This window comes from Gorilla gorilla, chromosome 1 (genome assembly GCF_029281585.2).
Source record: "Gorilla gorilla gorilla isolate KB3781 chromosome 1, NHGRI_mGorGor1-v2.1_pri, whole genome shotgun sequence".
In the NCBI taxonomy this organism is placed as follows: domain Eukaryota; kingdom Metazoa; phylum Chordata; class Mammalia; order Primates; family Hominidae; genus Gorilla; species Gorilla gorilla.
Genome location: NC_073224.2, coordinates 36858170 through 36881306, shown reverse-complemented (window position 1 = coordinate 36881306; position 23137 = coordinate 36858170). Strand labels below are relative to the sequence as shown.

The window sequence follows — 23137 nt, the reverse complement described above, 5'->3', positions numbered from 1 at the left end:
ACCATGGGACTCAGTAAGAGATAAAATGAGCAGCCCCTTCAGGCCTGCACCTGAAAGTGTCCAGGTCCAGCTTATCGCCAATGGGCCATCAGTGAAGCCCACCTGCCAGTCCCAGGCACGCCCTGGTCCTGTCCAGCCACAGTGCTGGAGTTCTTGTGCAGACCAGATGTTAGAACTCAGAGACACAACTCCAGTGGATTTGATGTGGAACCCTGTAAGCACGGAGGTCACACAGGAGAAACCAAATTATCCATGATTTATGAGTGACAAAATAAGATCAGAGAAGTCTCTGCTAGTCAAAGATATGTCAGGATGTTATTAAAAAGGACTAGTCTTCTGGTAGAATGCATCTTGTCCTCAGGAATGCCTTTCATCCAGGCCTCAGGCATTCTAGAATAGCTGCTACCAGGATTCATACCTGTTCACACCAAACTTACACACCAGGATTGATGCTTAGTTTGGAGAATGAGACAAGAAATGTCACCTTCCTGTATTTCTCTAAATTAAATATAATCTAGCCAGCATCTTGGGCACTGCTATACTGAGAGGGCTCAGGTTGCCCCTAGGAACTCAGTCCTACTCACGGTAGCCCCTCCCCAGTCCTGAGCACCACTTCAAGCCCAGTGCTCTGACCTGCGAGTAGAACCTAGAGACGTCCTATTGTTTCCCTCTTATCCCTGGAGAAGCTCTCTGGGGTCTCTGTCCTCTATTCTGCTTCTCCCAGAAGAAGCTTTCTTCTGCTAACAAAGATAACCAATAATGAATAGGTGGACAGCAGAGTGCGGGTGTAAGTGCACTCCTTTTATCCGCAGCCATTCAAAAGGAGGAGGCTGATCCATGTGTAGTGGTGTGCAGATATCTCCAACATAGTTGGGGTGTGTACTGGGCTACCTCTTTATATTTAATTATGCTACCTCTGTAATTTTACTTTGAATCCCTGTTGGTTTGTTACAGCAAGGTGTTTTTGTTTTTGTTCTATGTCTTACCCTGTTAAGCTTAAGAGATGGTTGATTGGAAGAGGGAGAAAAACAACAACTCTCTTTCTGCATCAGAAGAATAATGTTTCCCCAAATTTTTATAGTCAGAGAATGACATACTCTGTACAAGTCTTTTTGGATGAGTTCATACAGTCATCCTTATAAGTAAATCCTTTATGTTTCATCCTTGTTTAGAGGGAATTCTTCATATTTCATGGTCTTTGTGATTTTCTGGGAGATAACTTTTGGTAGTGGTCTGAAGTACAAGTGCCATCAGGTCAAGATGCCATTCCAGTAGTAGGGGGCAAAGTGTTGCAGGCCCACCTCAGAGGATTGTTTTGCTGCCCTCAGAATAGAAGGAAACCCAGATTAGAGTTCTGGCTCCCAGATTCTACTCCCTCTTGTCACTCAGAGCTGTGGGAGCTGGCACAGTTGTTTACGTTTTTTGGTCTCAAATTTCTCTACTATAAAATGAGGGAAATTATTTCAGTAAATTCTAAGATTTTTATCCAGCAATAACATTCTGTAATTTTGTTATTCCTGAACAGTTTCAGCTTATATATGCTTATATATTATTTCTTAATGTATTAGGCCATTCTCACATTGTTATAAAGAAATACCTGAGACTGGGTAATTTATAAGGAAAGAGGTTTTATTAGCTTACGGGTCTGCAGGCTGTGTAGGAAGCATGATGCTAGCCTCTGCTGGGCTTCTGGGGAGGCCTCAGGAACCTTACAATCATGGTGGGAGGTGAAGGGGAAGCAGGTGTCTCACATGGTAAGAGCAGGAACAAGAGGGTGGGGGAGGTGCCACACGCTTTAAAACAACCAGATCTCAAGAGAACTCACTCACTGTCACAAGAACAGCACCAAGGGGATGTGCTGAACTATTCATGAGAAATCCAACTCCATGATCCAATCACCTCCCACCAGGCCCCACCTCCAACACTGAGGATTACAGTTCAACATGAGACTTGGATGGGGACACAGATCCAAACCATATCACATAGTTTTCAGAATATTCTTATAAAAATCCCATTTGACTTAAATAGTCTTGAAAAAAAGATGAAAACACTTTGTTTTTAAAATAAATTACTATTTAAGTAAGTTATCCCAGTATATTCAGATAAAGGATTTGCTGGCACAAATCCGAATAACTGATCAATAATTAGCTGTTGTTGTCCAAGGACAGCATGGGGGGAAAGAACAGAATTGGTGGCTACCAGAACATCTGGGAAAGTTTTTCATGATAAATTTATAAAGGTGATAGGAGCAAGATTTTCCTCAAGCTAATCTTTAAAAAAAACAAAGTACGACAACAACAACAAAACCCAGAGCCCTAATCTCGTTGCTTGACTAAGCATGTACTGAGGTTCACCTGTCACCAGCACCGTGGATAACCCAGGTAGTGAAAGAACACAGTCTTCTTGCACACACTGTCTGAAGTCAGCCAGCGCTTTCTATTTCCCATAGTATCTTCTGTTTCACATAGTGTCTTGTTCTTCCTCCCCATCTCCAGTCCCCCCGCAAAAGTCCCAGTGGCACTTGAGAATCTGCATAGAGATTGAAAACCTCACATGCTGTCTGGACTCTAGTTTACAAATGAGCTATGTAAGGGAGGGAATATTCAGTATCACTAAAAAAAAGAGTGTTTGAAAGTTGTTACTATTAACAGTTGGATTTTCATAAAGCAACTGTGAGAACTAATCCTATCAAACTGTCATTGATCTCATGGGGTTGTTGTATGGATGAAATGAGATTGTGTATGTAAAACGCATTGTAAACTGTGAAGTTGTATCCATGTGGAAAATGTATTTTAGTATTGCACTAAAGCTGTTGCTCACAGAAAAGAAAGGAAATTTGATTTCATAAAAAACAACAAATAGCCATAGGCATGTTGAGATTGCCCCATGCATTGTCTTCTGGGCTGCTTCAGTCTAAGTGCTTGTGCTTTGGGAGGTTTTTTCAAGAAGAGACTGGCTGGATGTGGTGGCTCACGCCTGTAATCCCGGCACTTTGGGAGGCCAAGGAGGGAGCCATCTAGGAGTTAGAGACCAGCCTAGGCAATGTGTTGAGATCCTGTCTCTATAAAAATAAAATAAAAATACTTAAAATAATTTTTAAAAGAAAAGACTATAAACTGTAGAATTTAGAAGTGGAAGGGACACCCCGTCCCCCCAAAAAAACACTCATCCATATGCCTCATTTAGTGATAAGATATTAACACCCAGAAAGATCAAGTTACTTGTCTAGCATCACAGGGCTAGCTAGACAGGCAGCTTTCATTATACTTAATAAGGATGTGCTTTAGAAAAGAGCCACATCTTTGACCATATCAATCAGTTAAAAAATTATCTGGTGGCTTATGCCTGTAATCCCAGCACTTCGGGAGGCCAAAATGGGCAGATCGCTTGTGCTCAGGAGTTCAAGACCAGCCTGGGCAACATGACAAAATTCTGTCTCTACCAAAAACATAAAAAATTATCCAGGCGTGGTGGCACACACCTGTAGTCCCAGCTACTCAAGAGGATGAGGTGTGAGGATCGCTTGAGCCTAGGAGGTGGAGGCTGCAGTGAGCTGAGATTGTGCCACTGCACTCCAGCCTGGGTGACAGAGTGAGACCCTATCTCAAAAAAAAAAATTATCCATTGCCTTCTTCAAATGTTTTGACAATTGATAATCTTAAAACTTACAAATGCAAGACTTCCCTGCCACCATCTTCCTGTTGATGAAGTGAATCCTCAGATTTTCCTGATGAGTGGTTTTCTGTGCTTGCTTGATTTTGAATAGATGAAGGTTTATTCTGTTTTCCCATTATATAATACCACAATCTGGAAGAATTTTGTGAAGTTGCTGGGCATGCTTTTATAGAGCAGTTTCATGAGACTGGAGTGAAAATCACATTATGAGTTAGCATTGTTATCAGTTTTATTGGAGCTGAAACTGAGTGAAAGGATTTAGGAATAATTGGGTAATCAAAGCGAATTAAATCAAGAGAGGGGAAAATATCAGTTCTGGCATCAAATGGGGACTGCAATGACTTCCACATCTGTGGTCTTTATCCATTTTAATCAAGTCTAAATTATGCTATTAAGACTTATTTTTGTGACGTTTACTTGTTCAGACATAGCCGACTTTATATTCATCTCTGAATATTTCTTGAAACATTAAAACATTCTCACTATTTCTAGGCAAGAGTTACCTAATTTGATTAGCATCCAAATATTCAGAGTTGATACTGTGTTTACAATCATGAGTGCAGTGTTCAATGTAGTTTCTGGGTAATAGAATCCGCATACTAAGCCTTTAGCCCACATGGATGAATTCTGCATCCCCCAACTCATTCCCATGTCTTCAAAAAACTAGGTTTAAGTGTGCCTTGTTGGTATAAATTTGCTATAATAAATAGTATATCGTGCTATATGGCAGAAGTATGACTACACTAACTAGCCCAGTCTTGCTTTCTGGTTTTCTTTTGTTGTATTTCCCAAGGGGTACTGCTTTTGCAGTGAAAAATCTATTTAGCCTAATAAATGGTAAACAGTAATCAGCTTCCCCTCCCACCTCTTAAATATGTAACTGACAATACACTGAATTAAGGAATGACATAGCACTAAATTCACAAACAAGAAAATTAATTTGGGAACCTTTGATTTTCTTTGTTGAATTTTTTGTATTGTCTCTTATTGGAAAATTTGTCTTTAGCCTCCTTTTTTGCTCTGAGCTCTTTCCCCATAAATCTTAGAATTGTTGGTGTTCCCATTTGGTGGTTGGGTTTTGCTTTTGCTTAGACTCATGGGTGCCCAGGAACATGCACTTCCCTGTGCCCAAATCAGGGGGTTCTTTGAAGCTTGATTGCATACCCCCAAAGAGACCGGTGGAGAGCTTCCCTCAGGAGCCGGCTGCTGTCTCTTAGAACAAAGGCCAGAGCTGAGCTGTCTGTGCATGAAAGGCTGCTGGCCCTTAGATTTCCCCTGCAAGCCTGGCTCTTGAAGAAATCACTTTAATTCTCTGGAGGTTTGTGGGTTACCATCAACTGTTTCATGGCTTGACCTTGTGGCCAAGAGAAGGACTCTATTTAGAAATATTTGTTATTGCTCCTAAGTTCAATTGTCATCATCAAAATCATCAAAGACACTTTATTCTAGCGAAAGTTAGGAGAAAGAATAGGCTTGAATATTTTCAGATATTAACATGGCTCTAGGAATTTAGAGAATTGCCTCTGTATGAAGCAATATGTTTTCATTCTTCGGGGAACTGGTTGAATATTAATCACATAGCATATATATGTATATGTATATATATATGTGTATATATATGTATATATATATGTGTGTATATATATATATGTATATATATATATATGTATATATATATATGGAAACCTGAGACACAGAGAGGTTAAGGAACTTACCCAAGGTTACACAGCTAGAGGATGGCAGAGTCGGGATTCAAAGTATACATTCTCACTCTACAACCTGTGCCTATAAGCACCAGCTACATTATTGAAAGTACATATGTTTTTGAGTATCATGACAAGGTGGAGTGTATTGAAAGTAGTGTTTTTCAAACCTTTTTGACTGTGACCCACTGGAATATACATTGCAAACTAGCCTGTATGCACAAATAAAACTAGTAAAACCACACAGAACAATACTCACCGTTACCACGCAGGGTGCGTATGGACTTTTCTTTTCTGTTCCACTTCATTTCTAAAGGGTGCTGGTCAAGACCCTTAAAATTGATTTCAGGACCTACTATGTAGGGAGACCCCCTGAAACTATTGCTACAGAATAAAAGATGAAATGCTTCTGATTATTGTAAATACAAAATTGCATGCAGGATTATGTAAAGACAATGCCAGGTTGGACTGCCAGAATGAGCCAACAGCATGTGGTGTGCTTCCCCCTGCAGAGAGCCTATGAACGGACCTAAAGTCAGGGAGGTTTAACATCACCAAGATTCCTATCCCAGAAAAGCAGATGTTCATAGCTCTGGGAATGGAATGCGACCCTTGTGGAGAGCCTATAAACGGACGCATGAGGGGCGCCTGTTCATATGGATAAGACAGGGCTATAAACATCCTCATCTTGCCATGGCTCTTCTAGGCCTCTTTAGGGTTAAGACATACTCCCTTCTGAGAATTTCTAGTCTAACCGGTTGTCTAGCTTCACGTCCTGTTTCTATGGATTGTTTGTAACCAGCTTTTGCTGCAACTGTTACTGCTGATTAATATCTTGCTAATCATAGGTTATAGAAAGACTGTGTTTCTGTTTTAAGGCTCTGTTAGAAATTACTGATGCACACACTATATTGTAAATTCTTATCTCTGTATACTGTACTTCTGCATACAGATGTTATGTTAAAGAATTACTTCATCCCCATGTGACCATCTCACCTCATAATCAAACGACCCTAAATCCCTCACTAACCTACCCCCGCCTTCACTAAACTTAATAATAAATGCTGGCATATCCAGTACATTGGCAGCTCATGGGACCAGAAGGTGGTGACCCTCCTGGACCCAGCTTTCACTATCTTGTGTGTGTCTATTATTTCTCGACCTGCCGATCCACCTGGGAACAAGGAAGGAGCCCCATTGCATTGCGGGCTGCTGGCCAGATCCTGCAATACTACTATAAGGTCACAATTTGCAGGTCAAAAACTATTGAATGTCCTATAAGGTCACAATTTGCAGGTCAAAAACTATTGAATGTCCTAGATGTAAGCTCACTCTTTGGAAGACTCAGGTTCCCATTGTTGGTTGAATGAATGCCTGTCTGCTCCTTCCCCCAGTGCCCAGCACTGTTTGTTGATGGAGTGAATATATAAACAGACTATAATTTTTCTTTCTTCATATCTATTTTTTAAAATTATTTTCTCTCCTTCCCTTTTCTTTTTAAAAACCAAGAGCTGAAGTTTTCCCAAACAGAGATTGTTTAGGCTGGAACAGAGGTCAAGGAATACTTAATAATGATCTTCTTATGGACATATGTGTTATCAATGATTTTGGGGGTGTTTTTGAGATAGGGTCTTGCTCTGTTGCCCAGGCTTGGGTATAGTGGCACAATCAGACCGTAGCTCACTATAGCCTCGAACTCCTGGGCTCAAGTGATCTTCCCACTTCAGCCTCCTGAGTAGCTAGGACTATAGGAGCATACCACCATGCCCAGATAATTTTAATTTTATTTATTTGTTTTTTTAGAGATGTGGTCTTGTTATGTTGCCGAGGCTGGTCTGAAACTCCTAGACTTAAGCAAAGTGATGAATTTTTATAAAGCAATCATGTTTCCTTATTAATGTTAGTTGTAATTTTCACAGTGTGTCTGTATCTCCTGCTATTTCTAGTGCTTGCTGGTTCTGGGACCTTCTCTTATTCTCCTGGCCCATGCGGGCATCTCCTCCAGAGGCAGGTTAGTTTGGATGTGCTTTTCTTCTGCTCCATCTCTTTGACAGTTGAGGTATTCCCAGGCAGCCCTGGGGTCTGGGTTAGTCGGTCTTTCTAACATTTTCTGGAAAATGTTTGGCAGTCCTTGAGCTACCTATCACTGGGGCAGGGGGCCCTCAGAATGTTTGAGCCTGACCTTGGCTCAGGGTGGATCTCCAGAACATGTAGAACTTCTCTAGACTCAGGCCCAGGAGGAGTCCTCCATCTGTTGTTGGTGCAGACACACACCTGGAAGCAATGTCAGGATGGACATTGGTGGCAAGGGCACGGACCAGCCTGAAGTACAGTTGTGCTGATGCCTTGGTCTAGATACAATATTAGCTCAAATAGTTGCTGGGCATTTGTCTTACTCTGGATAAGTTAGGCTATCATTGGACATGTTCATTTATGAGTTAAGGTCTATATTAGTCCGTTCTCACACTGCTATAAAGACATACCTGAGACTGCGTAATTTATATAGAAAAGAGGTTTAATTGTGCTCATGGTTCTGCAGGCTGTACAGGCTTTTGCTTCTGGGTAGGCCTCAGGAAACTTACAATCATGGTGGAAGGTGAAGGGGAAGCAGGCACGTCTTACGTGGCTGGAGCAGGAGGAAGAGAAAGCAAAGGGGAAGGTGCCACACACTTTTAAACAACTTGTGAGAACTGTGTCAGGAGACAGCACTAGGGGGATGGTGCTAAACCATTAGAAACCACCCCCATGTTCCAATCATCTCCCACCAGGCCCCACCTCTAACACTGGGGATTATAGTTCAACATGAGATTTTGGGTGGGGACACGGAGCCAAACCACATCAGGTCATTCTAAGAGCAAGGGATTTTGAGATGATGGGAAACTCAAGGTGGTGTAAGGTGAGGTGTGTGTTGGCAGTAAGGAGATGGTTAAAAGGCCCCTCATCAACAGATCCTCAGGAACTGACACGATTCATTTTAGTTCGTATCCTTTACTAACATGCCCAGATGACTAAACTTTGTCTTTAAAAATAGGCAAGGTTTTTTGAAATTTTTCCTCTCATGAGATGGAAAGATTCCCTCCTCAGCATAAAGGGTTATTGATGCACAGAGATATTTTAACAGTTGGGTGGTTTACCTGCATTGCTGGTGATGAGAAAAAAGCTGATCTCAGCCTGTGGGAAGCTAGATGAGAATGTTTAGAAGTAAGCGGGGAAAAGCTCTTAAGTGGGTCAAGAAGGGACTTCTTCAAGTTTACCACATCCTTCTCTCTTTATTTTACTGCTGAGGGCAATGTGTACTCCAGTCTCTAGAACTACCTCTGTTTCATGAAACCAATATCTGGCTTAGGTTGTGTTCTCTCCAAGAACACCTTTCATCCCCAGGAATATGGTACAGACCATGCTGTGGTCAATAGATGTTTGAGAACTGACTGCCTGGATTCTGGGATGTTTTAAGTGACAAGTCAGGATCCCTGGCCCCATCACACTGAGACTGTGTGCTGGGAGGTGTGGGCTTTGGGGGAAACATGAGGATTGTATTCTATTGAATCATTAAATATTCCAGCATTGCTATTTGCTCAGCCTAGTTTTAACAGATATAAGGACGCAAAAACATTTTAAACTGTTCTTTCCCTAAAGAGTTTATATAATATCATGAAGATCTGAGTCATTCACAAACTGAAATATGGTAGGAAAAGGCTAAGTAGAGACAACAGCAAGAACATTGGACTGCAAGTCAGAAGCCTCAGAGTTTAGTCCCAGCCCCGTGATTAGCTGTTAGAGTGATTTTTCAGTTAGAATAACCCCAAAGATTGCTTTTCACACCTTTCATTTTTATGATTCTTTTAAAAGACTTCTTATGTTGTTCACAGCCTCAGTGTCCTCCTCTGGGAGACAAAGGGGTCAAACTAGATGGCCTCTAAAATGGCTTTAATGGCAACCATGTGAGACTGATAGTGCTATTGCAGGATGGAGGATGGGCACGCTTTTGGGGTCGGTCTTGATTCCAGTGAGCATTTGCAAACCCGTCTGTTTAAACTTTCACAGGGATGCCCTTTTTCACTAGCCCCAGGACCCTCTCACTAAGTCAGTGCATACAAAATCAATTTTTGTGTGTATATCCTTTTTCTTCCTCCAAAGCCTCATATAGCAGTTTACAGAGAAATGGAAACCCAGCCTTAGTTCTAAATTGATTTGGCTACATTTGATACACTCTTCCTCTCTAGAATATGACTTTTCAGTTATAATAACCCAAAAGATTGCTTTTCACACCTCTTTCATTTTTATGATTCTTTTTAAAGACTTCTTATGTTGCTCACAGTAAAACTGGTAGGTTTCAGCAGGCTCAAAAGTAACCAAACCAGAAGTGTCAAGACCTTATAAAGAAACTGAGGGTGTCTTTCATGAGAAGAGAGGGGCACTCTCAATCCCTGTTACTCACACAGTTTTTGGTTAGGAGAAAAGAAAGAGGGGATCTCAGCCTTCACTGAGAACCAGAGTCCAAATTACAATACTCCTCCTGATTTGTTCCTGAGGTCACAAATGCTGGGCAGGAAAATGGGTGCCAGTGACGGTGATGCCAGTAATGGAGAGGGTGTGTCAGCCCCAGGGGGTACTGCAGGCCAGGACCCTGCCCCTGGGCTGCTCTGACCCCAGGACCCAGGTGCTTTCCCCACTAGATGACTGCTTACCAGAACTCAGGGATCCAGAGAGAAAGAGCATCGTCTGGGTGGAGGGACATTCAGCATATGCATCATTCACATTTGTAAAGTACTCTAGTATTTTTAGGAAGACTGTATGAGTCTGGGTTCTCCAGAGAAACAGGACCAACAGGAGGACAGATAGATAGGTATCTCCTTGGAGACCCAGGAGAGCCAGTAGTATAGTTCCAGCTTAAGTCTAAAGGCCTGAGACCCAGGAGAGCCAATGATGTAATTTCCTGTCTGCTCAAGTCCAAAGGCAGGAGAAGATCCATGTCCTTGAAGACAGTCAGGCAGAGAGAAGAGAATTCTCCCTTACTCAGCTATTTGTTCTATTCAGGCATTGGACAAATTGGATGAGGCCCACCCACCTTAGGGAGGGTAATCTGCTTGTCTCAGTCTACCAGTTCAAATGTTCATCTCATCCAGAAACACCCTCACACATACCCCTAGAATCATGTTTGATTGATGTCTGAGTACCCTGTGGCCCAGTCAAACTGGCATATAAAATGAACCATCACAAAGGCTATCTCTTATATATAAGTGCTCCACTCTGAATTAAATTTAGGAAGAACTGCTAAAGGATGCCACTTCTGAGGGCTGATTAAAATGGAATGTTTTCTTCTCCTCCCACTCCCCCCAAAAACAAACATATTGGAATCATTCTGTGAACTCTTTTCTCTTCTCCAAGCTGTGACTACTTAGTTCTCATGCGTGAGCAGAATATGAAGAATGGGGAGGAAATAGGTTTGGACTTTGAGAACACTGGTTCCTAGGATAAGATTATTTGAATGGGCCTGCATGCAAATGATTTTCCACTCTGCTTCCCTAACACCTACACCAGCCCACTCCTTAATGGATATGTTATTTGAGGGGGCTGATCATTGTCATTATGGAAGCACACTAACAGAACAGCTCTTCAGAAAAATGACCCAGGCTGGGAATTGATCTGCTAGGGGATAATTTGAAAAGTAGAATTTAAAGCTCTGGCAGGCCCTAGAAAATTACTATCTTGCTCAATGGAGTTAGTTGTCCAAGATGAAGAATATTTTCTTCTTGTACCATCTCATCTTCTGATGGCTCTCTTTCCACCACTTATTCTTAATTCCCTGTTCTGTGCCAACGGCTAGAGCCCATGGCCGGCAGCATTCCTGATCCTCAATGCTGTCACCGGAACATAAACAGTCAGGGGTTAACTATGCTTACTTGAAAACAGAGGAAGTGCATGGGAATGTTCTTTTAAAGGGAAAGGAATAAGTGCAGAAAGAGTACAGAATTAAATTCATGAGGAAATTGTGCAGCTCTCACATTGTAACTTCCATGAAACTCTCATCATTTATTTATCAGTGCAGGAGTCATTTTTCTGATGGATTCAGGGCTGGATCTTCAGTTATCCCTTGAATTGTCTGTCCTTCTCTGAGAGAGAACAGCTTTATGGCAAAGAGTGGGGGATACGACCATCTGAGGGTTCTGTACCTATCATTCAGCTTTCAGCACGCCTTGTTTGTTAGCAGAGGGTGACTGGCCAAAAAGTGTGTGCTGGGGAACTTAGGTGTCTCAGTCAAATCCCTCACGTAGACCTACCTCTGGCCCCCCATACTGGAGAGGGAGGAAGAGGGCTGAAGTGTTTGGAGCTGTGGATTGGGGGAAGTTTGTAAAAAGTAATTAAGGAATATAGTCTACTCAGCTTGGGAGAGGAGAGAAAGGTGAAAGGGTGTTAGGAGAGAGAGTGTCTATGCTATAGGAGGGCATTTCACATCTCCCTTGTCTGTGGAATTCATAAGCTCCTGGGACTGTCAGTGCCATTGGTGTTGCTGTTTGGTGGGTGGAGATGGTTCCAGATGGGTCCAACAGGGTAGTTGGCATGAGGCTCCATCCATCCATCCATCCATCTATCTGTTTATCCGTCCATCCAATCCAACCCATCCATCCATCCATTCATCCATCCATCCATCTAGCGATGCATCCATCCATCTATCCATTTATTCACCCATCCAGCCAGCCATTCATCTATTCATCCATCCATCCACCCATTCATCCATCCATCCATTTATCCATCTATTCATCTACCCATTTATCCATTCACCTAGCCAACCAGCCAGCCATTCATCTATTCATCTGTCCATTTACCCATCTATCCACCCATTCATCCACCTGTCCATCCATCCACCTGTCCATCCATCCATCCACCCATCCATCCCTTGCTTTATCCTTCATTAGCAACACTTGTGGAATGTCCACTTTATACCACACACCATGCCAGATGCTGAGGAGATGAAGAATAAGACCTACTCTTTCCCTCCAGGAGTTCACAGCCCAGTGAGGGAGACTGCTAAGTAGAGCAGTGATGATGGTCAGAGTGAGGAACACTGAGAGAGGTGAGCCCAGGTTGCCTTGATGAGAAGAGAGGCCTCCTATTCAGACTCTGCAGGGGAGGCAAGGCTCTCTGGAAGAGGCACTATTTCAGCTGTGTCCTGGATGATGAGCACGTTATTGGGAAAACTTTCCCTTGGTAGAGGTTCTGGCATGACTTCCCTTCCTGCTTCAGTAGGAGACAAGTCCTTTATTCAGGGCCTGGGTCACCTTCCTGCCCACATTCATTCAGGGACAACTTAACCCCATCTGTCTCCCCGTCACTTGTCTTCATCCACAGGCTTTTATTTTCCAGTGTTTTTCTTCCTGCTGTGTAAAGACACATTCAGATCTCTTTCATCTTAAAATTTTAGTACAACAATAATAAAAACCCTCCCTTGGGCCTAGTCCATGAGCAGCTGCCTCCCTATGTTCTTCTGTTCACACTAAGCATCCTGAAAGAGCAGTCCACACATACTGTGTCACCCTTCTGTCTCCACATGTTAGCAGACAGGCTTCCTACCCAGGGACAGTCCTTTCCTGTCCCTGAAGCTGCCTGGGCAGTGGTCCCAGTGTTCTCTGTCTTCAGTTAGTGGATGCTTTCAGATCTTTACGTAGTTGATCGATGGGTCACATTGATGTGGCTGTCCATTTCTTCCTTCCTGAAACTGTTTTCCTTGCTTTGGAGACACTGGTCAGGTCTTTCTTCTTGATGGTCCTGGACTTTCCATGCCCTTTATATTAGTCTGTTCTCACACTGCTATAAGGACATACCCGAGACTTGGTAAATTATAAAGGAAAGAGGTTTAATTGATTCATAGTTCCACAGGACCGGGGTGGCCTCAAGAAACTTACAGTCATGGCAGAAGGGAAAGCAAACGCGTCCTTCTTCACATGGTGGCAGCAAGGAGAAGTGCAGAGAGAGAAGAAAGTCCCTTATAAAACCATCAGACCTCATGAGAACTCATTCACTATCACAAGAACAGCATGGAGGTAACCACCCCATAATTCAATTACCTCCTACCTGGTCCCTGCCATGACGTGGGGATTATGAGAACTACAGTTCAAGTTGAGATTTGGGTGGGGACACAGCCAAACTCTATCATCCTTTCTGGGTGTCCCTTATTTGTGTGTCCTCAGCTGCTCCTCCCTTCACACTGTGCTAGTTCCAGGAGGGCATGCCCACCTGTGCCTTGGACTGCTGCCTATACATGGATGCACAGCACAGGCCATGCAGAACTTCTGGCTCATGCTCCAGCTGATGGCTAGACATCTATACCTGGCATCCCCAAGAATTCAGATTCACCACACTCCACACTGAACTCTTCCCCCTTCTCCCTAGGCCCACTCTTCATCTTGTTCTGTTAATCTGAGCACATGGCACTGCCATCTACCCTGACATTGATGCCAGAACCAGGAAGGTATCCTGGATGCCTCTCTCCTCTCTCACTCCCACTATCACTCCCCCATCCAGGAGGTCACCAGGTTTTGTGACTCTGTGTCCTTAATGTCTGTGTAGCCCTCTCCATTCCACTGTCTTTGCCTTGTTTCTGACTCACCTGCAGTACTGCAGGAGCCTTGAAATTCCACAGTTCTCAAATGCCTGCCCTCAGACAAGTGCTAGACTGGCTGTCCAAGAGCAGCCCCACCCCACCCCACACAGAGAGAGCCAGGCTCAATTGATCTGTCCTTTGATAAAGGTGCCCAATGATCCTGAGGCACAGCTGGTGTCCTGGGAGCCATTTCAAATGATCTTCCCACCCTTTTCCTGGTCTGTAGCCATCAGTCGTTCACATGGGCACCAGAGAGATCATTCTAAAATGCGAATCTGATCGTAATCACTTCCCTGCTCAAACCTCTCAGTCTTTTTTTTTTTTTATACTTTAAGTTCTAGGGTACATGTGCACAACATGCAGGTTAGTTACATATGTATACTCTCAGTCTTGACACACATGCCCCTCTCTCCCACATCGAATCCAAACCCTGAGCTAACACAAAGCTTCCACAGTCTGCCTTCATCTCTTTCCCTTCCTTTATCCCCACAGCCCCACCCCTAGCAGGCACCCTGTCCCCAGCTGGCAGAACCACCTCTTTCCTGACAGGTGCTGGGCAGCTTCCCACCTCCATACCTTCCGACCTGCACCCACAGCACCCTTCCTCCCTTCTGGCTACTCTTCACAAGGATCCCACTGAAGGCTTTGCAGAGGTTCCCATCCTCTATTATGGCACACTCATCTTGCCCTTCTGTGGCCACCCATTGACTGATACATGTGCCCCACCCCAACATTATGAGAGCTGACACTGGTTCTATTTGACGTAGTATGAGAGAGAATGACTTTTACCTATGGATAGCCAGAAACGTCCAGATTACCCAGGTTTCAGGGCTCTGGATATCTGTGCTTCTAGGCCTTCTAAACTATATAAAATCATGAATTCCATTGCTGCTAATTTTTCCACCTCAATAGCATCATGAATATATATTTCAATATATGTAACAGCAGGCCCTCCCTTATACTTGGCCCTAGCTATGGCTCATGACACTATGTTTGCTTATCTGCCTTCATCCCAGCTATCTGGGCACAAAATGTCTTAGACCTTTTCCTAACCCCAACGTCCAGTCAGTTGATAAGGGGAGCCTGGAACCCATGGCTCAGTACCATCGTGAATATATGTTTCAATATTCATGATATTCATAAATATATGTTTCAATATTCATGACGGTACTGAAGTGGAAAAACTAGCAGCAATAGAATGGGCATGAGATTGCCCTTCCTTCCAGATGAAAGGAAATGGTTGACATTCATCATTTAGGAACCACTTGATAATTAGAATACTTTCCCCCAAATTAAAAACATGCAGCCATCATTTAATGACTTTCAAATACCCCTCTGCTGGGCTGCAACACAACTTGTATTACTGGGGTATTCAGTCCCAACAGAGTGGCAGCAGGAGGGCTGAGAAGGCTGGATGCTATCTCCTTTGTAAAAGCATCATCAGTTTGGTAAAATATCAGACCTGCTCCTACTTAATAAGTACAAGTGTCAGATGTGGATGCTGTGCCCTCCTCCTTCCTGCCTTCGAATGGCTTTTCCCTCACCCCAATTCTTTGTCACCTCTGCACAAAGTAAGCACTGTAACAATGACTTCTGGACATCCTGCCAGTGCCATGCCTCCTGTGCTGTGTGGCTTTCAGCACAGCAACACTGGTAGAGGGTCTAGCATCATAAGCCAGGTGGGGAGGGAAGCCAGTGAATCCTACACAAGCACATAAAAGCTGGGGTGGGGGAATTCACCTGCAGCTGAGGAACTTCTGCAAGTGCAGTATGTTAGAGGAAACCAGATATCTTATGAGTTCGATATCTGAGCATCCTCCTGGAAACCAGGTAAACCTTGCAAGAGCCCCAATGATACTTACTGTCTCCTAGGTCTGGGTTGAGACTTCCCCATCATATCTTGATGGTGTCCAGCCTGTCCTGGCACCAGCAGGCTGTGCTGGGGGTGGGGATGGATGGGCACATCAGTACACCAGTCCCCATCTACATAGAGTTATGTATATTTGTTCTTGGTACCCATTCAGTAAGGATTTGTCTATTGATTTTGTGAGTAAGAGAATGGAGTAGAATGCCTCTGTAGGGCTCAGGAGTTTCTTGTTCTGGAGTTTGCGTTGTTCCCTTTGAGGACACGGTTAAAGCATTATGCACACAGCAGAGCCTCCCTTATCCCTGGCCCTCGCTGTGGCTTATGACATCAGTGTTTGTTTCAGGGATCTGCCTTCATCCAAGCTGTCTGGGCACAAAAATCTCTTAGATCTCTCACTCACCCCAACATCTAGTCAGTTGAAAAGGGGGGCCTGGAACCCAAGTGTCCCAAGTTTGGAGCATTTAGAGTAAGGACACATTAGGAGCATTATGCACACAGCAGACCCTCCCGTATCCTTGGCCCTAGCTGTGGCTCATGACGTCCATTTTTGCTTGTCTGCATTCATCCCAGCTGTCTGGGCACAAAATTTCTTAGGTCTCCTCCTCACTCCAACATCCAGTCAGTTGACAAGGGGAGCCTAGAATCCAAGTGTCCCAGACACCAGCATCCTCCTTGTGTCTCCACTGCTCTCAGCCCATCACCCCTTACCCACACCCTTGCTTGCTCTCCTGCCTGAGCTTCTGGGCTCTCTCTCTTTCAGTCAGTCTCTCAAGCTGCTGTCCTCCAACCTCATTTATTCATTCAGCAAACTGGTATGGAGCACTGAATACAGAAGACACTGTGGTAGATTCTGGGGATGTCAGGATGGAGTCATAGGACTTGTTCTTGGAGGGCGCACAGCCTGGGATGAGAGGCAGCTGTTCTGCAGGTAATTCAGCACACAGCTGTGTTGACGCTACAGCAGTGGAACAAAGTAGGGATGAGGCAGGCGGAGAGTGAAATTAAGAAAGGCAGCCGGGTGGAGGAGAAACTTGGATAGGTCTTGAGGAGTGAATGTTCCCCTGGCAGATAGGGGTAGGGGTAAGAGGAAGAGGAAGGGCATTCCCAGCCACCCCTACCATAGACCCTGGGTTATAACTACATTCCACTTGCTGCTCCCTCAACACACGCTGCCGTCTTCCAGTCCCCAGCCATTCACTGTTCATGCCATTTCTACCGTTAGAAAACCACCCACGCCTCCCTGCATAGAGTTCTGTCTTGAAATTTCACCCCTTCCTCAAGGCCAGGCTCAGATGCCATCTCCTTGAATCCCTCCCACCTACTTTTCCCTCCTCAACTCTCTTCAGCATTTTGTACATCTTTTGTGGCACTTGTCATGTGAAATCCTTTTTGTCTGTTTCCTTCTCCCTCCTACTGTAACTTCCTTGAAAGGCTAACTTGGCCATTGAACAGAAAACTCTACTCAGTGCTTTTCTGAGCAAAGAGCTAAAAGCAGAGTAGAATGTGCACTAAAATGTCCTTGGCTTTGTTGGTGGGGTAACTGGAGTGTCCAAGGCGTATGACATCATGCAGGGTCTGCCATTTATGTAGGAAGGCCCTTGGCATTGAGAGAACATATTCACAGGCACCTTTTCCTCTCTTTGTTGATGTAGGGTTCGATGACCTTCAAGTGTGTGCTGACCCCGGCATTCCCGAGAATGGCTTCAGGACCCCCAGCGGAGGGGTTTTCTTTGAAGGCTCTGTAGCCCGATTTCACTGCCAAGACGGATTCAAGCTGAAGGGCGCTACAAAGAGACTGTGTTTGAAGCATTTTAATGGAACCCTAGGCTGGATCCCAAGTGATAATTCCATCTGTGTGCAAGAAGGTAAAGTGCTTACTTCTCCACGGAAGCCACTCATGTGGTTGAAGTTGCATGGCCACAGGGGTGCAGGGCTGTGTGACAGCTCAATACCCTGGGCTCTTCTCTCTGATGCAGGGCTGCACCTGCATGCTGACCAGAAAGCAGGAGTGGGTAATGAGGGTTGGGATAGAGGGTTAATTAATCTCTGCATTAGAAGTAACAGTCTTTTTTCTCTATCTCAATTACAATCTAATTTATCACCATTTTTGTCAATGCAGGAGACAACTCAGATAACATTACGGGTATTTATTATTAGGCTGCCAACTCAGCACTCATTTTCATGTTACTCAATAAAATGTGCAGTAAATATACTGTGCAAAAACTGTATTTAGTCATACAGAAGATGTGCATTACTCAGAGGATTAAATCAATTACTACTTATCAGTTCTGTGTTAGATGTGATGCATTTAGGAAAAGAAAGAACTGTGACAAGCAGTGACAGATTAACAAGGTAGACATTTATTTCTAGCAATTATCCCTAAATGTATTGGTAGTGACAAGATATTCATTTACTTCTAGCAATTACCCCACATCTGTTGGTTGAAACAACATTATATACTTTTTTTTGTTTTTACTTTATGTAGATACGTTCAGACTTTTTAAAAATGCATGGAGTTTAACTAATTAGAATGTCAAGTTGTTGATGATATATCTCAGAAGACCAGCAGGGCTGAAGTTGGAATAGGCATGAATCAAGAATTAATTCTGGTCCCAAATTTCCATGAAGCACAGAACTTATATTTCATTGAGTTCATTTGAAATTAGTTTCAGTTTCTCTTAACACTGATTTTATTTTGGAATGGAGCTTTTATAATAATATGGAAACTATTGTCATGATTTAGTGTATATTTCCTTTATGAAACTTTTTACTCTTTAAATAATTTAATAAGCTTTTTTTTTTTTTTTTTTTTTTTTTTTTGAGACAGGGTCTCCCTCTGTCATCCAGGCTGGAGTGCAGTGGCACAATCTTGGCTCACTGCAACCTCCACTCGGCTCAAGTGATCTTCCCACCTCAATCTCCCAAGTAGTTGGGACTACCTGCGTTTGCCACCATGCCCAGCTAATTTTTGTATTTTTTGTAGAGATGAGGTTTCACCATGTTGCCCAGGTTAGTCTCAAACTCCTGAGCTCATGCAATCCACCTGCTTCAGCTTCCCAAAGTGCTGGGATTACAGGCATGAGCCACGGCACCCGGCCGTGATAAGCATTTTATAAGTGCCTATTTTGCTCCTCCTTCTGGAAATTGTAAAGGATGGATAAGATGGTGTCTTGCTCTTAAAGTACTTGCTATCTTTGCTTTTATTTTCAAGGTATAGGAAAAAGCCATAATAAGTATAATAAAGACTTAAGGTTTTTAAAAAAAGTTCATTTTTTCCTCTTGCCTGCAGCCTATGCAAGCTGTGGTTTCCCTGAGATTCTATTTAAAGGTTACTTGGTTCACCATATATATATATATATATATAGACTTCCCTGCCAAAACCTATGGCCTACGTTACCCAGTGCTTTAAAAACAGTCAAGCTTAGGAACATCAGAGAACAGAGAAAACCAAAATAGGCTTCTTAAATATTGCCCAGAGATGAAGGCCTTCTGTCAAGCTTCTTTCCAACCCTATACATAACTAGGTACTACGTAGTCATGGCAAGAAAGGGGGTGAGAAATCACCTTAGAGTAGGGGGCTTCTATTGTACTGGTCTGCATGTATCATTCTTTTTTTTTTCTCTACTTATTTAATGGAACTCATGTACAGTTCTTAACACTCAGCCCCAGATGTGCAGGGAGGGGCTTGTACATAGGCGTGGCAGCAGGGAGTCAGCTTTTTTATTAGGCAACCTCAAATAAGACCATGTGTGTCTAAAGGACAGTTCAGGTCCTTGGATTCCAGTCGTGATGTGCTCCAATCATTTTTGGAAGTTTGGAAGAGCAGATATTACCTTTCTAAGTACAATGGTGTATTTATTTTTAATTTGAATGGTAATTTTGTTGGTCTTTGAAAGATCTGTATAAAGAGATTGTTTGTGTTGCCCTGATAGTAGAGAAAGTCATGATTGTTAACACTCTAGGCTTTCTTTATTCTATGTGGTTTATAGGGGGCTGGAGGGAGACCTAGAAGTCTATACCACCGATGTCACATAGCAGTGAAAGAGCTAAACTTTCAGAATGTCTTTTTCCTGCTTTGTAAATAGCCATGCTCCCTGCTTAGGATTTATGCTGGGCAAGTAGTAAGGGCTGCTGAATTCATTTGTTATCCTTGCCAGGTAATTCTTAGAAGGCTAATGAATTTCTGGAATGGTGGTAATAATGGTAACAATAATAATTTATCACATTGTTATAGGTCATTAAAGTTTAAAAGTGCTTTCAGATTCAGTATTTCATTTAACATGTACAACAATTCTATAAGATGAGTCTTATTGTTTCCTGATTAGGAAACTGAGGCTCAGAGAGGCTCACTCACTTTGTTAAGGTCACACAGTTGATGAGTAAGCAGCCTGGCTGGAATTAATCCTAAAACAGCATTGTTTTTCCTCTACAAGGTTGAGTCTAACCTTGTTTATGTCACAACAGCCCCACTCTAATCTGTTACACAAGAGCACCTTGTTACAACAAATGACATCATCCAGGTTTGGAGTTGAGGGAACTCAGAGAAATCACGTAATTCAAGCCCTCATTCCGATTTAGTTTTTGTTTGACCTATAGAGAAACTGAGTCTCAAATAAGGTAAGAGCCTTCCCAGAGTTAAATGACAATTTAGGGAAAGACCTGTTGCAGCCCCCGGGCTTGTCACTGTTACCTGGACTCCTTTCATACCATGGGTCAGTCCTGTCTGAGATGCAGATTTTTTAAAAACTAAGTTCATATCCATTAAAATGCTTTATGACAGTAAAGTGCTCTACAGAAGCAAGGTGGTATTGGGCAGCTGTTCTCTTGGGTGCGCACAGATGCCTTTCTTTTATTCCCACCTCATCCTGCCACATGTACAGCCATTCCCCCTTTTCACATAGCCCCCTTATTCCAATTCAACTTGCTTCTTCCAAGTGAACTAAATATATAGAGGTCTGAATTTACAGAACTGAATGAATTCACTTTATGGCCCCCAAAGTCTCCAACCTGAGAGATGTCTGTGCTTCTTCAAGCTGCTTCTGCAAGACTGGAGCCTGCATGACCCCAAGCATGGGTGAAAATGTCTATGGCCCAGGGAACAGAGGAGGTGACCTATATGGTGGAGAGGAGACCCTAGAATTGGCAAAGGACTGAAAATACACCCCGTGGGCACAGGGCTGCTGACCTAGTAAGTACAGTGACTAAAGGCCAGGGTGCTGGCCACCGTCTGGCCACTTCCTTTCCAAAACCAACTCAGTTATGTCTACTTGGGGATACTTTTCCAGAGTAAATATACCCCTTTCCTACATTTCATAAGAAAAGACAGAGGTGAAGCAAGATTGACTTTACCTGAATTCACTTGACAAACACTTACTCAACACATATGTCCTCAGGACATAAAAAATGCAGCATCCTCACTGAAGCCCTTGCTGCAAGGAGTAGCAGTCAGACTTTTTGTGGTGATGAACTTCGGTTTGTACATCATAAAGAATTAGCACATTTAAAAAGTAAACATCTTAAAGAGACTAAAATCAATTCAGGATTCATTTATATTATAAATAAGTATTATATGAGAGAAAGGAGAGAAGAATCAACCCTTGTCTTGCCAAAATCCATTGTCATCATTGATGAAAATATTTCCTTACTTAAGCATCTTTTGGGTTACAGAGTTCATCTCAGCTCTTACGGCATTGGCTATACTAGCCAGATAGGAGTTTTTGGTTTTGTTTCTTAGAGAACCAAGTAACTAATTGCACTCAGCTCCTGGTTTGGGTGAGAATCTTACATAGGCTATGAGATAATGCTGTACAGCCCCCAAATTCCTCCTCCCTTAGGATTCAGTTCCTGGGAAGGGTGGTGTATTAGTCCATTTCACACTGCTATAAATATACTACCTGAGACTGGGTAATTTATCAAGAAAAGAGGTTTAATTGACTCACAGTTGTGCATGGCTGGGGAGGCCTCAGGAAACTTACACTCATGGCAGAAGGTGAACGGGAAGCAAAGTACGGCATACATGGTGGCAGGAGAGAGAGAGCACACAGGGAAAACCCCTGCTTTTAAAACCATCAGATCTCATGAGAACTCCCTCACTATCACGAGAACAGCATGAGGGAAACTGCTGCCTTGATCCAATCACCTCCCATCAGGTCCTCCCTCAACACATGGGGATTACAATTCTAGATGAAATTTGGGTGGGAACACAGAGCCAAACCATATCAGGTGGTTATGACATTTTTAAAAGCCAAATCCCTCTAGCAGGAGCTTCAGCACCTGGGTAGATTCAGGGTGTTTCTTGAACACCTTTGGGTATAGACAACATGTTCCTTGTGCAGAAAGACAACTCTCTTTTCTTCTTTGAGTTTCCTCTTTGCAGGGGGAGTGTGCTTTTGGAGACTAAACTGGAGCCTGCTGCAGACTTAAAATTTTATGAAATTAGATTTTAATGTTGAAGGACTTTTTAATAGAGCTTTTCTCTGTAAGGTGGAAGAAGACCCTTTCTCTTTTTATTTAACCATTTTTCTTGAGCAGCTCTGAGAGTAGTCACTGGTTGCATTGGTCACTTGGTTTCAAGTAAACTTCAGGTAAATCCATATTAAGCGAATAAAGTATTTTCATGAAGCTGGAGTCCCATAGGTCTGTCAGATAGCTTGTTTAAGTGAGAGTCTTAAACAAGGAGGTTCTGAGAACACCTTAAAACCACTGCAGGGCTCTTCTTAATCCCAGCATAAAGTCCTTAAGAGAACTTATGGGGCCTCCACAGAGCAGCACTTGCTTTTAAAATGAACTGCCTGAGCAGAAGACTTTTTCAGGAAATTCTTCCTCTGTAGTTGGCCAGTCAATTCCTTTGAGTGGGAGAGGAGCAGAGGGGTCAAGCAGAAGGATTGTTGAAACTGCACATTTAATGTACCTTCAAAAGCTACCTCTGGGCTGGGTGCGGTGGCTCACGCCTGTAATCCCAGTTCTTTGACAGGCGGAGGTGGGTGGATCACTGGAGGCCAGGAGTTCAAGACCAGCCTGGCCAGCATGGCGGAACCTTGTCTTTACTAAAAATACAAAAATTAGTCAGGTGTGGTGGCTCGTGCCTATGATCCCAGCTACTCTGAGAGGCCAAGGCATGAGAATTGTTTGAACCCAGGAGGCAGAGGTTGCAGTGAACCGATATCGTGCCACTGTACTCTAGCCTGAGCTACAGAACAAGACTTGCCTCAAAAACAAAAGCAAACAAACAAAGCTGCCTCTGTAAGTCGAGCCCATCCCTAGGATGGTTTTCCTTGCTCTGACAGCAGT

The 23137-nt window shown here is 43.3% G+C and overlaps 1 protein-coding gene across 3 annotated transcripts in view; it reads left to right on the top strand.

Moving 5' to 3' along the window:
• Nucleotides 1-23137, top strand: part of SUSD4 (sushi domain containing 4) — a 145078-nt gene that overhangs the window by 54189 nt on the left and 67752 nt on the right. For 2 of the 3 annotated variants that reach the window (XM_063708318.1, XM_063708322.1), the window contains exon 3: nucleotides 17500-17712. In XM_063708318.1, coding sequence (XP_063564388.1) covers nucleotides 17500-17712 — 213 coding nt within the window. Of the gene's footprint in view, nucleotides 1-13256; nucleotides 13421-17499; nucleotides 17713-23137 lie in introns of all 3 variants that reach the window. The other variant, XM_055372330.2, reaches the window with a different exon arrangement.